At 45.4% G+C, this 13,879-nt stretch overlaps 1 protein-coding gene across 7 annotated transcripts in view; it reads right to left on the bottom strand.

Annotated features, from left to right (window-relative positions):
* Positions 1 to 13,879, bottom strand: part of GOLGA4 (golgin A4) — a 115,577-nt gene that overhangs the window by 58,697 nt on the left and 43,001 nt on the right. For all 7 annotated transcript variants that reach the window (XM_039522761.1, XM_039522763.1, XM_039522767.1 and 4 more), the window contains 4 exons: positions 13,291 to 13,423; positions 11,304 to 11,491; positions 9,260 to 9,343; positions 7,978 to 8,125 (listed from right to left, as the gene is read on the bottom strand). In XM_039522761.1, the coding sequence (XP_039378695.1) occupies positions 7,978 to 8,125; positions 9,260 to 9,343; positions 11,304 to 11,491; positions 13,291 to 13,423 (553 nt within the window). The remainder of the gene's footprint in view (positions 1 to 7,977; positions 8,126 to 9,259; positions 9,344 to 11,303; positions 11,492 to 13,290; positions 13,424 to 13,879) is intronic.

Raw genomic sequence — 13,879 nt, 5'->3', positions numbered from 1 at the left:
GCAGAAGAGGCCTGTGCTCTTGTAGAGTGAGCAGTAAGATGGCTAGTCTGAACATGAGCAAGCTTGTAGCATGTCTTGATGCAGGATGTTACCCAAGACGAGATCCGCTGGGAAGAGACTGGCATGCCCCTCATGCGGTCTGCTACAGCTACAAAGAGCTGGGGCGAACGCCGAAAGGGTTTGGTCCGCTCTATATAAAATGCAAGAGCCCTACAGATGTCCAAAGTATGAAGCTGTTGTTCCCAGCGCGATGAGTGAGGTTTCGGGAAGAAAACAGGGAGGAAGATGTCCTGGTTTACATGAAAAGCAAACACTACCTTAGGGAGAAAGGAGGGGTGTGGTCGCAGGTGCACCTTGTCTTTGTGGAAGATTGTATAAGGAGGGTCAGCTGCCAGGGTGCGAAGTTCTGAGACTCGCCTCGCCGAAGTGATAGCAACGAGGAAGGCCGTCTTCCAGGAAAGATATAAAAGGGAACACGTGGCCATAGGCTCGAAAGGGTGCCCCATAAGTTTGGCTAAGACCAGGTTTAAGTCCCAGGTAGGGGCCGGGCGCCAAACCTGTGGGTACAACCGTTCTAGTCCCTTAAGGAACCTGGAAACCATCGGGTTAGAAAAAATAGAACGGCCACCTTCGCTTGGTCGGAAGGCCGAGATAGCTGCCAGGTGCACCTTTAAAGAGGAGACCGAGAGGTCCTGCTCCTTGAGGGACCAAAGGTAGTCCAATATCGCTGGAATACACACCAGATGAGAATCGAAGTTGTTCTGATTGCACCAGTGGGAGAAACGCTTCCACTTGGTGAGGTAAGTCGCCCTACTGGAAGGTTTCCTGCTCCCCATAAGCACCTGCTGTACCGCAGCAGAACAACGCCGCTCCTCTTGGCTCAACCACGCAGGAGCCATGCCGTGAGGTGGAGGGACTGCAGGTCCGGGTGGTGAAGCCTGCCGAAGTCCTGCGTTATGAGGTCCGGCCACAGTGGCAGGGGAATTGGTTCCGCCACTGATAGGTCGAACAGCAGGGTGTACCAATGCTGCCTCGGCCATGCTGGAGCAATGAGAATGAGGTTGGCTCTGTCCCTCCGGAGCTTGAGCAGCACTCTGTGAATGAGGGGAAACGGCGGAAAGGCGTAAAACAGGTGTCTCGTCCACAGGAGGAGAAATGCATCTGTGGGGGAGCCCGGGGAGTGTCCCTGGTAGGAGCAGAACACGTGGCATTTCCTGTTCTCTCTGGAGGCAAAGAGGTCTACTCGGGGAAAGCCCCACCTCTGGAAAACTGTATGGATGAAATCGGGACGGATCGACCACTCATGAGACAGGAATGACCTGCTGAGGCGATCTGCCAGGGTGTTCTGTACTCCTGTGAGAAAGGACGCTACTAAATGAATAGAGTGGGCTATGCAAAAGTCCCACAGTCGGATGGCTTCTTGGCAAAGTAGGGAGGAACGCGCCCCGCCCTGCTTGTTTATATAGAACATTGTCGTCGTGTTGTCTGTGAACACAAATACACAGCGGCCTTGTAGATGGACTCGAAACGCCTGGCACGCTAGGCAGACTGCCCCCCTTAGCTCCCTCACGTTGATATGTAAGCCCAGCTCCTGGGGTGAACAGAGGCCTTGAGTGTGTAGGTTCCCAAGGTGGGCACCCCAACCCAGAGATGATGTGTCCGTGGTCAGTGCCACGGAGGGTTGGGGAGGGTGGAACGGTATCCCTGCGCAAACTACCGTGGGGTCTAACCACCAAGTGAGGGAGTCGAGGACTGTCCCGGGGATCGTGACCACCAAGTCTATATTGTCCCTGTGTGGACGGTATAGTGAAGCGAGCCATGTTTGAAAGCGCCGAAGTCGCAGTTTCGCGTACAGGGTCACAAAGGTGCATGATGCCATGTGACCTAGGAGGCCGAGGCAGGTACGCACCGACGTTGTTGGAAACTTCGAATGATTGAAGACATTGCCTGAAAACATGGCAGAGGGAGGCAGGCCCTGGCCAGATTGGAGTCCAGAACTGCTCCAATAAATTCTATCCTTTGCGTTGGAGTCAGAGTAGACTTTTCGACATTGACCATAAGGCCTAGCCTCCCAAAGAGGTCTGTGACTACACGCAGGTGTTGGGATACCTGCAGCTGGGAAGTCCCTCGAATGAGCCAATCGTCGAGGTACGGGTAGACATGTATTCGACGACGGCGGAGGGCGGCAGCGACTACGGCCATGCATTTGGTGAAGACTCTCGGAGCCATAGACAGGCCGAAGGGGAGCACCGTGAACTGGTAGTGCTGGTGGTTGACAACAAAACGAAGATAGCGTCTGTGTGCCAGGTAAATGGCAATGTGGAAGTACGCGTCCTTCATATCGAGGGCAGCATACCAGTCTCCCGGATCCAGGGATGGGATAATGGTCCCCAGGGTTACCATGCGGAACTTGAGTTTTACCATAAATCTGTTGAGTTCTCACAGGTCTAGGATTGGTCGTAGACCTCCCTTTGCCTTGGGGATTAAAAAGTAGCAGGAATAAAACCCCCTGCCCCTCATGCCCTCTGGCACCTCCTCTACGGCACCCAGACTCAAGAGTGTATGGACCTCTTGCAAGAGGAATTGCTCGTGAGAGGGGTCCCTGAAGAGGGACGGGTAGGGAGGGTGGGAGGGAGGGGGAGAAACAAATTGGAGGTGGTATCCCGCTTCCACCGTGCGGAGGACCCAGCTGTCGGAGGTTATCTGGGACCAGGCAGGGAGGAAATGGGAGAGACGGTTGGAAAAGGAGGGTGAAGGATCCGGTAGGGAAACTGGTGGGTTGTCCTCGGGCGTCCCATCAAAAGTTTTGCTTTGTCCCCGAAGATGGTTTTGGGGGCGCTTGAGTTTGGTTTCCCTGGTTGCCAGATTGTATCCGCCGGTTCACCCTGCCATGACATCTGGTGTCTTGTCGCGGCCTGGGTTGATTATAAGGGCGGTACGGCTGGGGCCTGAAGGATCTACGTTGGGTTACCGGAGTGTGCATGCCCAACGAGCACATTATAATGCGGTTGTCCTTGAGGCTTTGCAGTCTTGGGTCGGTTTTCTTTGAAAAGAGACCCTGACCGTCAAAGCGTAGATCCTGAATTGTCTGCTGCAATTCAGGTGGGAGACTCGAAGCTTGGAGCCAAGATATGCGCCTCATCGTTATCCCAGAGGCAAGAGTTCTGGCTGCCGAGTCCGCTGAATCCAGGGAGGCCTGGAGGGCAGTTCTGGCTACTTTTTTACCCTCTTCCAAAAGGGCCATAAATTCCGCGCAGGAGTCTTGTGGTAGGAGTTCAGTGAACTTGCCTACAGACACCCATGTATTAAAGTTGTAACGCCTTAGGAGGGCCTGCTGGTTGGACACCCTAAGCTGAAGGCCCCCAGCCGAGTATATCTTACGGCCTAGGAGGTCCATGTGCCTCGCCTCCTTAGCCTTAGGAGCCGGCGCCTGCTGGCCATGCCGTTCCCGTTCATTGACAGATTATATACCCACCCACCTCCCTGCTCACTGGCGGTACAGATATTCATAGCCCTTCAACGGGACCATGTATTTCCTTTCCACTCCCTGAGCCGTAGGTGTAATAGAGGCTGGGGACTGCCAGATGGTGTCAGCATTGTTCTGTATAGTATGGATGAACGGGAGGGCCACTCTAAGGGGGGCATCCGCCGTCAATATGTCCACCATTGGGTCCTCTATTTCAGCAACCTCCTCGACCGGTAGGTTCATGTTTTAAGCTACTCTTCGTAACAAGTCCTGATGAGCCCGAAGGTCAATAGGAGAAGGACCTGAGGAGGATGTTCCTGCTACCGCCTCATCAGGAGAGGAGGAGGAGGAGGAGAGGCCCGGTACCAAGGGGTCCTGTGGTGGGTCAGTGAGCGGCGGAGCTCCTTCTGCGTCAGGAGGAACTTCGGGTTCCACAGAAACAAGTGGCTCCTCGTCCGTGCCTGTGGGAGGAGGCCGGCTGACCGTGGCTTCGGGGGCTCTATGATCAGAGGAACCTGAACGCTGAGCCGCGAATGGGGCACCTTGCGCCTCGTGGTATGCCCACCGAGTCCAGAAAGCCCATTGAGGAGGGTCTTGCTCTTGGCCTTGTGCCTCGGACTGCTGGTAGGAAGCACTGCCGACGTGGGATGAGATGGACAGATGCCTCGAAGGCCATGGCGGTGCCGAGAGACCCTGGGACGGTGCCGCCAATTCAGCTGTTCGGTCCCGGGGCGGTACCGAGGAACGGTACCAGTCCTGTCGGTGCCGGGACTGAGATCGGGACCATCTACTGCGCCGGGAGGTCGACCGGGATCTCGAGTCTCTTTGGCGAGAACGGCTGCGGGACGTACGGTACCGAAAACGGTACCGAGAGCCGGACCAGTGCTGATAGTGTCTGTCTGGAGACCGGGATCGTGAGCGTATCCACGAGTACGACTGGTACCGCGATGGAGAGCGGTACCGGGACTGCGAGTGGTGCCGGGATCGGGACCGGTGTGAGCGGGAACGTCTCCGAGATCGGGATCTGGAGTGACGCCTCTCTTGGTGGTCAGGGGAAGGGGGCCTCATATTGGCCGGCTTGCCAACTTACTTGACGACCCGCACCGGCGGTGCCGGGGGTTGAAGCTGTGTCGACTCCATTAGCGCAATTAGCTCTCGTGCCGTCGAGAAGGACTCGGGAGTTGAAGGGAGAGCTAGCTCAACCGCAGCGTGAACCGGGGAGCTGTGTGGTACCGGACTCAATGGCCCTTGCGGTGCCAGAATCGACGGTGCCGCGCTAGAAGGAGCTTGGAGCTGCAGTTCCGTAGTTGATGGTGCTGGCGCAGGTACCGGGGTCCGGCCTGTGGGCCTGGGTGCATGCTCCTTTCTAGAGGATGTGGCCGGCGCAGCACGACGTTTCCCAGAGGGGGAAAGGGATTGGTGCCAGGGAGCCGGTGCCGGCTGATGGCGGTTCCAGGTCTCGGTACCGGAGTGAGCTGGTGCCGAAGGTGCACTCCTCACCGATACAGACTGCTGGGCGGTCGGTGTCGGCACCTCAGGGCTAAGTGCCGATTCCATTAGGAGCTGCTTTAAGCAAAAGTCCCGTTCCTTCTTATTGTTCTTGGCTTGAACGATTTACAAATTCGACATTTATCAGGAAGGTGAGACTCTCCTAAGCACTTCAGGTAAGATTCATGAGGGTCTCCCACCGGCATCGGCTTCTGGCAGGCCGAGCACGGCTTAAACCCCAGTGCCTTGGGCAGGAGCCCGCACCAGGTCAGGGGAAAAAGGGGCTACTCCCCCAATCCCCCGGTGGACTATAAACACTAACTACAACTAAACTAGTAAAAACTAACTATAACTACACTAAAGTTGAACTATATACACGATAAGCTAGAAATAAGAGCGAGAAGCTAGGGTTGTGGAGGACAGCGATGCCGCACTCCACCGTTCCAACGACCGTCACGGGCGGTAAGAAGGAACTGAGCAGCGGATGGGTCAGCAGGGGTATATATCTGGCACTATAGCGGCGCCACTCCAGGGGGTGCCCAGCCGACCCACCGAGTGTTGCTAGGGTAAAAATCTTCCAACGAGCGTGCACGCGGTGCGCACACACCTAACTGGAATGCATATGAGCAATCACTCGAAGAAAATTTCTTTCCATAAATATTCACGTTCACGTTACTTAACCAAAAGGGAACAATACTTTGTGAAGATAAGCAAGTCTAGGAATACAGATATTCACCAAAATTGGTAACATGGTGAAGAGAGTAGGATATGGGCTTCGTGTACTAAACAAAATGTACAGACCTGTGATAAATGTATGTAACAGTAATATTACAGTCATTACAGCAGAGGGCTGTGGCCTAAAAGCCATGTCAATTGCCCTATTACAATTAGTAATAAAGTAGTTTTACAACTGACAATTATAGTAATTTAATGCTGCTGAATCAAACTATATTTTAAATAGCGTGACACTTTCATCTTAAACTGAAGCTATATCTCGACATGACTGATTTTAGTCTTCATTCTGAATGATTTTCTAGAATGCACAAAGTAAGGCAGTAGCAAGAAAAACTGAATAAAGGGGAATAGCACAGAAACACCTCTCAGAGCTACTATTAACAGAAAATTTCTGTACTCTAATTTGATTACTAGCCTTCTATCACTGAAAACTAGGATGTAATATGACACAGCAAATGGTCCAGCAGCCAAAACCATTCTTATTTTAACAGCCTGTTCAACAGTGTAGAACACTATGCCCTCAAACCCACAGAAAGGTCACTATAGTGGATACATATACTTAGATGATGACAGGACTGATACATTCAAGTGGTTTGTGGGTGTGTTTTTGGTGTGGTTTTTTGGTTGTTGCTGTTGTTTTGGTTAAAAAGAGATTTGGGGTGGAAATCTCACCTTCCCAAAATGTGGTGGTCAGCATAACACACCCCGCAAGACAAATTGTCTGCCTCACCACAATAGTTAATTTTGCGAAGTACCAAGGGAATCGTCTCTATCCTGTTTTGAAGCTCTAAGTAAGCCAAAAGAAGAAGTTATTTACAGAATAATCTCCATACTACAAGACATACAACTAATTTCAATTGCTTCAGTGTTCTATTTCAGATAGCTATGATAAAATACTTCATACCTACTAATTAAAGCACATTTTTCCTGCTAAGAGAAGTTAAAATACTAACAACTAACCTGTATGCACTTATTTTTAAAGAAACATTATTGAAAGCAAATACTACAAATTAAACATTACAGTCTCTGAAGAACATTATCAGAGGCTAATTTTATAAAACCCTGAAGCTAATATTTGCTTAGTTTTGAAATCTGGTTTTTATAAAGCTAAAAAAAACAACCCACTATCAACTGGAAAAGTGGGTTTTCTAAGCCAGATGTTTGGTGTTTTCACAAGTTTTCCAAAGGTTTGCTAATAGACCATCTATGCAATTATATTTCTTTTTTGTTTATCTTTTCTGGCTTTACATGCTCAGTCAGTTTCTTTGCATCACTCAGAATGTACATGATTTACTCATATAGTAAATCCATCTTTATAGTGTAAAGTTCTGTTTTAATTTTACCTAGATATAAAGTGAACTGCAATAAAATTTCTGAATGTGAACTTCTCACTAGAGCTTAGCAACAAAAAACATTTGTAATGTGCATTTTATGCAAATTAAACTATTCATTTTTTAATAGCTGCATTAAAAGCGACTTTCAGGTGAGGTTTCTCAAAATGATTATGAAAGCAAATTGAATGCGAATAAAACTAAACCTTCTATAAGCTGTGCTGTACAAAGTCGCATTTTGTTTTCCAAGGAATAAAGTTTGTCCTGTTAAATTAGTACTACATTAGCACACACATTTAGTAGGATACACATTTTCTTGTAAAGAAAACTGATATGTGTATTTATATTACAAAACAATTTAAAGCCTGGAACAAATAAATTATGCTTTGTGTTTATGTTCAGCTATAAATAAATTAGTGGATGTTTATGATACTAATACTCTGAGGCACAGTCATTGGTTTTCCCCTAAAATGTAAAAGCCTAACTTGTTTCATCCTCTTCCCCACTTCACTCCCATATGTACATTCTCTCCTACGGTTGAGGTTACAGAAAATATGTACTACGCTTCTGACAAAAATGCACTAATATTTTTCCCCACCAATTTTCTCTGCTGAAAACTATACAAACCCACCAAATCACAGCAATCTTCCCTCGTGCAGAAAGGGATAAGTATGGTTGTCGTTCAGCAATATTTCATGACTGGATTAGTGAATGTGGATATTAAAGAAAACAATATAAAATGTTCTCAACCTCTAGTTATCTGGGGAGGCAGAGACCAAATTGAACTTGCTTCCCCTACATAGCAGTGATATTAGTAGGAGACGGTAGAGGAACACTAGCAGGACAGGGAATTGTTTTAATACCAAGATGAGATGACTGATGAGAGAGTGCAGACAGACCATGCCGAAGCTTTTTCCCATTCAAACATAAAAGCCAATAACCTCCAGAATTTCTTACCAGCTTTTTCAGATTTTTCTTTCTGTTCTCGTAACTCCTCGCCTTGGGTAGTTATCTGCTTGATATGAGCACGCAGCTGAGCAATTTCCTCTTCCTTCATTTCCATTGTTTCATGCATTTGTCGTTTTGTCTCTGCTATTACCATGCCCTAAACAAGAAATGCTTCAGGTGAGACTAATACACAAATACATAGCATGTGCCAAAAACAACTACACACCAGGACACAATCCATAAGGATCATCAGAAACCTCACCACCTTCCATTCTTAGACCTTATATTCTCTAACCAACATATAGCAGATCATGTGTGTGTTTATATGTATAAAAATGAAAACCCAAAACATTCCACTGCAAACATCTTCCTCTAGGGCAGGGATCGACAACCTTTGGCACGCGGCTTGCCAGGGTTAGCACCCTGGCGGGCCGGGCCAGTTTGTTTATCTGCTGAATCTGCAGGTTCGGCCAATCGTGGCCGCGGTTCACCGTTCCAGGCCAATGGGGGCTGCGGGAAGCCACGTCCTGCACATCACTTGGCCCGTGCCACTTCCTGCCGCCCTCTTTGGTCTGGAGTAGTGAACTACGGTCAGTGGGAGTCGCGATCAGCTGAACCTGTGGACTCGGCAGGTAAACAAACTGGCCCGGCCCGCCAGGGTGCTTACCCTGGCGAGCCACGTGCCAAAGGTTGCCGATCCCTGCTCTAGGGAAAGGATGAGAAAACAAAAACGTGACAGATATAAGTCACAATGCTTAATACAGTATTGGAAGGCACTTAGATACTAAGGTGATGAGTGCAGTGTAAGAACATATATAAAATAGAAGCCATTAAAACTCTTCCTCTCTCAAACACATGATGGGTATTATTACATGTCTGATCACTTTTTACCATATATGGACATTTCCAAATTACATTTAGATACTATTTTTCTCATAACCTAGTATTATAACTATTAGTTATAAATTCACCTAGACTACTAATCACTATACTGTCTTTTAAAAACATGTCCCAATCAGCTCTAAATATTCTTGCAACATCAAATCTGAACTACTAGTCAACCATACCAAAGCACTTACAAAATACAGCCTTCTAATTACAGTTTAACTTTTAACAAGCAAACAAAACACTACGAATCTGGAATGTAAAATAAAACCAAACCACTTCTAATAACAGTTGTAACAGAACTAGAAATAGAGGTCAGTCAGTTTGAGCTTGTATAAATTGTATCCCAAAATGATCATGTGCTAGCCATACTAAAAGTTTAAAGAAAAAACACTGCCTTATTTACCTTATCTTGTTCTAGCTGCTCAATCAAATTCTTTGCATCGCGCAGTTGAGTAATCAGTTTAGTTTTCTCAGTCATGTGAAGTTCCTGAAAAACCGCAAGAGATGAAAAAGAGCTAAAGCATTCCCATCAATAAGAAAAAGTTTCCTCTTTTTCAAGTCTGGATAATGTAAGCAAAAGTCCCTAAATGTGAGACAGAGAAGAAACTAGATTTTGTGCTGAGTTTATACGCAGTCCATCACAATTCAGAAGCCAGGGCAAGGTACTTGCCAGTCCCTATTGTAGTGTAAACATCTGTGAGGGGTGGTCTAAAATGATGGCAGCCTCCCGAGGCTATCCTGTGGGTGGCAGTGTTGCCCAGAATATCTGCAGAGCCACATGACGCAAACCCACCCCAGAAACGCCAGCCCTACCTCCATCCCAAGGCTCGTAAGTGGGTCTGAAGAAGGCAACATTACAGCTGCCTTCCACAGTTCTTGTCCTGGGAGAATCCTTTACTATGCACAAAAGCCAGTTTATGTTGCTCCAGCCCTTTTACTTTGTATAAGCCAGGGTGAGGTTAAGAATCTCACCCAAGAAATGGAAACAAGATTTAAATGCTCATTGCCCTGAAACAAAATAGGCAAACTAGTATAAACACGTTCTGCACTTATTAAGAAAGCCCATGTTTATTTTGATATGTTGAAAAAATTTGAATGCAGGAACTTTATATCTATCCATTTTTTTTCCTTCATACAAGCTATCTTTATGCGAGAAGTTCCCTTCATTATACAGTACTAAGCCTCAAAATATTTCTTAATACATCACTGTGTTCTTGCTGTTAGTGAACTACTAAACACACTTGTTTTATATCTTGATACGTTCTTTCAGACATGTACCAGTAGGTTTTTATTTTCTCTTTTTTTTTCCAGGATTCTATTCCAACTACCATAGATGTCTAGCTTTTCCAGTGACACAATTGTTTAAACATTAAAATAGGGGAACTTTCAGACAATATTACAGTGATTAAACTTCTGACTTACAAGGAAAATTTCTGAGTCTGGGTGATATAATATAGTTGTGACAAAACACTACAATGAAACTTTTTAAAAATTTAGTTAAGGTAGAGTTAATAGGGTAAACATCAACTGAAAACATTATTAGAACTTTGCAGTTTTAAGATACCAAATGTTTGTAAGTCAGCAAATTTAAAGTGAAGTTTCTGCAAACAACCTAACCTCTGAATCCATATTCCTGTCATCAACCCAATTATAGGGAATACTGGTCTAAGCATTAGATATTTACTTTTCACATCTGACTATAAGTGAAAATACTCCTTGCTTAACTCCTGGTTCAGAGAGCCTGCACTTCTCCCTCTACAGCCAACTACAAATCCTCTGACCTCTTCTGGGATCCCTTCTCCTCTGCCTCAGCATCTGCAATGAGCTCCTGACTTCTTCTGTCCCCTACGACTCACCCCACACAGAGGCCTATGAAATAGCTATAAGGAAACTCCTTGCCCCAAGATCCTCCTGCTAAGACAATCATCACCCAGGCCCACTCTGGCTTCCTGCCTCCTCATGAACATCTAAAGATGGAGGCAGATGGCGACTGAATGCGTGGTTGGCTGAACACCACACAAAGATGGGAGATGAGCATTCTACAGGGAGGGGGCAGAAGTGCAGGGGATGATGCCAGAAGCAGCCACTGGGATGGAACAACAGGAGGCTGGGCTGCAAGCATGGGATCCATCAAATACTAGCTGCAGACTGATTTTCCTTAAAGGAGTCCTGTAAGACCTATTTATTTTGTAAAGTGTTTGATATCAGATGAAAAATGTTGTAGAAATATCATTGGCATATACTACATTCGTAGTGTTGCAAGCAATATTGTGCAGTTACATCTTTGTTTCCTGTGGCAGCTTGGCACAGCTGCCACACAGTATTTTGTATTAATCAGTTTAATGACCCCTGCCATATCAGAACAGCTGTGTAAATTAATTAAATGATATCAGAATTCTTGCACTACATTAGCTGATATCTATCAAGAGTTAGGGATTTCACTATACCTTCATTTTCTCTAATTCCTGAAGTCTCTCTTCTAGTTGTTCCTGCAGTGCTTCTTTCTCATTGGTTAGCTGTGCAGAGCGTTCCTTGTGCGATCGAATCATCTCTTTACATCGCTGAAGCAAGTTCTCTTGACGTTTCACTCTCTTCATCAGAGTTTCTAGTGTTTTTGCAGAATCTCCATCACCCTCTACAGACAACATAACCCCATTACTACAAGCACTACTTTACAAAATACGTATCTTTTATCATACCCTCATGTCAAGACTCCTTGTAATAATCCTAAAATGACTGACTACCTAGATAGAAGTTTTGGATACAGACAGACAACAGGGAAAGCAACTGAAGCAGCATAATGCACTTAAAAGCAGCAACAGTGATTTTTAACTATGAACCAAAATTAAACTGTTTACTCCTCTGGGAGTGCCAGAGGACAGTACATTAAAAAAACAAAACAAACAAACAAAAAAACCAACAACCCCAAATCAGCAACATTACAATTGAATTTAGAGTTACTTTTAGCCATCTACAAAACTTGAATGCTTCAAGATCCAACCATAAATGTGCATATATACACAAAATGGCAAATAGTCTTTTCCTCAAAGCTCTTTTCCAGTTTTCCACTTGACAATGACGACTAATTCTGGATCAGACAAATGTGAAGATTCTTTCATTGACTGTAATAAGTGCACAGAGTCAAGCTGAGTGCACGTTCATTACATAGAATGAGCCATCAATGCACTGGATTCATAATTAAACCACATCTTTATTTCTAAAGCAGCCCTCCACAAAGGCTCCTGAGACCTTAACATAATAAAAATATTTTAAAATAATATGAAATAATTAACTTTTAACAAGATGTTTTAAACAATTAACTAATTTGAGAGGTATGATTCACCAAAAATGGAGGAAAAAGGAACAACAATGCTCTTGAGACCACAAGCCTCATTGAGACCACCTCTGCCACATTTTGATTTTTAAGGGTGCAAACCTTACACAAGTTGCACAGTTCGAAAAATATTTGTGCCACATCCAACAAGATTTGCCATGCAAATGGTGTGATTGAATGACACCAAGATTCTTAACCTGGCCTGTTGCCTCAAGTAGAATATCCTCATCACACAGAGATATAAATGAGAAGCATCAGGGTGGAGTATGATGTAGCTCAAAAGAATCTAGCTGGCAGTATTACTCAAGGGAATTTTTAAAGAAAATAAAAACCAAAATAGCAGTGAAGTCTTTTGGTCACAAAAGTTACAAGCCAGGGGCAATCATTTCAAAAGCAGATGAGAAGTTCAGAAAAACCAAGTCAGGAGATCATTCATGAACGTAGGCAGTAAGATAAATCAGTATAATTTTTCGCCTTCCTCAGGAAGCGGAGAAATGACACAGGGTAGTAACTGGCAACCATTCCAGAATCCTAGAAAGGGTTCCTTGATGGATTCCAGAAAGAAGACCTCAACACAATAAGGATGGGCAGCACTCTCCCCCCTGCTAACAACAGCCTGTCAATAATGTTTTAAGAAGCCAAGATGGATCAGGAACTTAAAGAACCTGTACAACCATTGACACACTCCTCAAAAGCAGGTCAAATGCAACCCAGGGGAAGCAGTCACTTCTGAAGTCAAAAGGCCATGAAAGAAAAGCCTGGGGCCAAACTTATCCAAGAACAATACCATAAAAATCACAGTAAACCAAATGGATGAACTACTATGGTATGAGGCAGTTTGGATTAATCGGGCTACACATGACTTCAACTGTACAGTTTCTCAAAGTTTCTATGACTGACAAGTAACATGTCTGAACTTGAGCCTTTACTCCTCTGTACTCCCTCAAGCTTCTTAGCTGCCATATTTTGAGGCATACTGTCTTCCTCTGGAAAGCATTTTTTTTATTATATTAGCCTAAGGTGCACCTGCTGATACGCTGTCATAACTGCATCATCCTTTTGGCCCCACCATCTCCAAAATTTCTCTGAAAAACACCTACCAGTACCTCCTGGCTCCAAAACATTTTCTGCACTGATTTCTTTTGCTGGACTTTGTGGTTCAGTTTCAGAATTTGTCTCAGGTAATTCAGTGCTTATCTGGCCATTCTGTAGTCGCTGTTTCAGCAAAGATACCTAAACAAAATATCCATTTTGTTAAAAATGAAGCAATATTATGATACATATGCATTCTTACATGTTTTTCTTTCAAAAGGGAAAGAAGCTTTAATCAAAGCTTTTGCAAGAAAGAACTGAGGGAGCGCTGGGTCAGCTGGGGTATATATCCGGCGCCGTAAAGGCGCCATTCCAGGGGGCGCCTCAGCCGACCCACCGAGTGTCGCTAGGGTAAAAAAATCTTCCAACGATCGTGCACACGGCATGTGCACACCTAATTGGAATCGATATGAGCAAGCACTCGAAGAAGAACATCTGCTCACACCAGGCCCATAATGATGGATCTGATATTTTACTTGCCATTAGAAAACAAATGCATTTCTTGTGTGAATGATTTTGCAAAGCTGCTCTTTATCATCTATAATATACATCCTTAAGTATTATTTCTTCAATACCACATGTGTACAAGAAGCTTTA

Source organism: Mauremys reevesii, linkage group 2 (genome assembly GCF_016161935.1).
Source record: "Mauremys reevesii isolate NIE-2019 linkage group 2, ASM1616193v1, whole genome shotgun sequence".
Lineage (NCBI taxonomy): Eukaryota > Metazoa > Chordata > Testudines > Geoemydidae > Mauremys > Mauremys reevesii.
The sequence above is the reverse complement of the archived record's forward strand: the minus strand, read 5'-3'. Positions and strand labels throughout refer to the sequence as shown.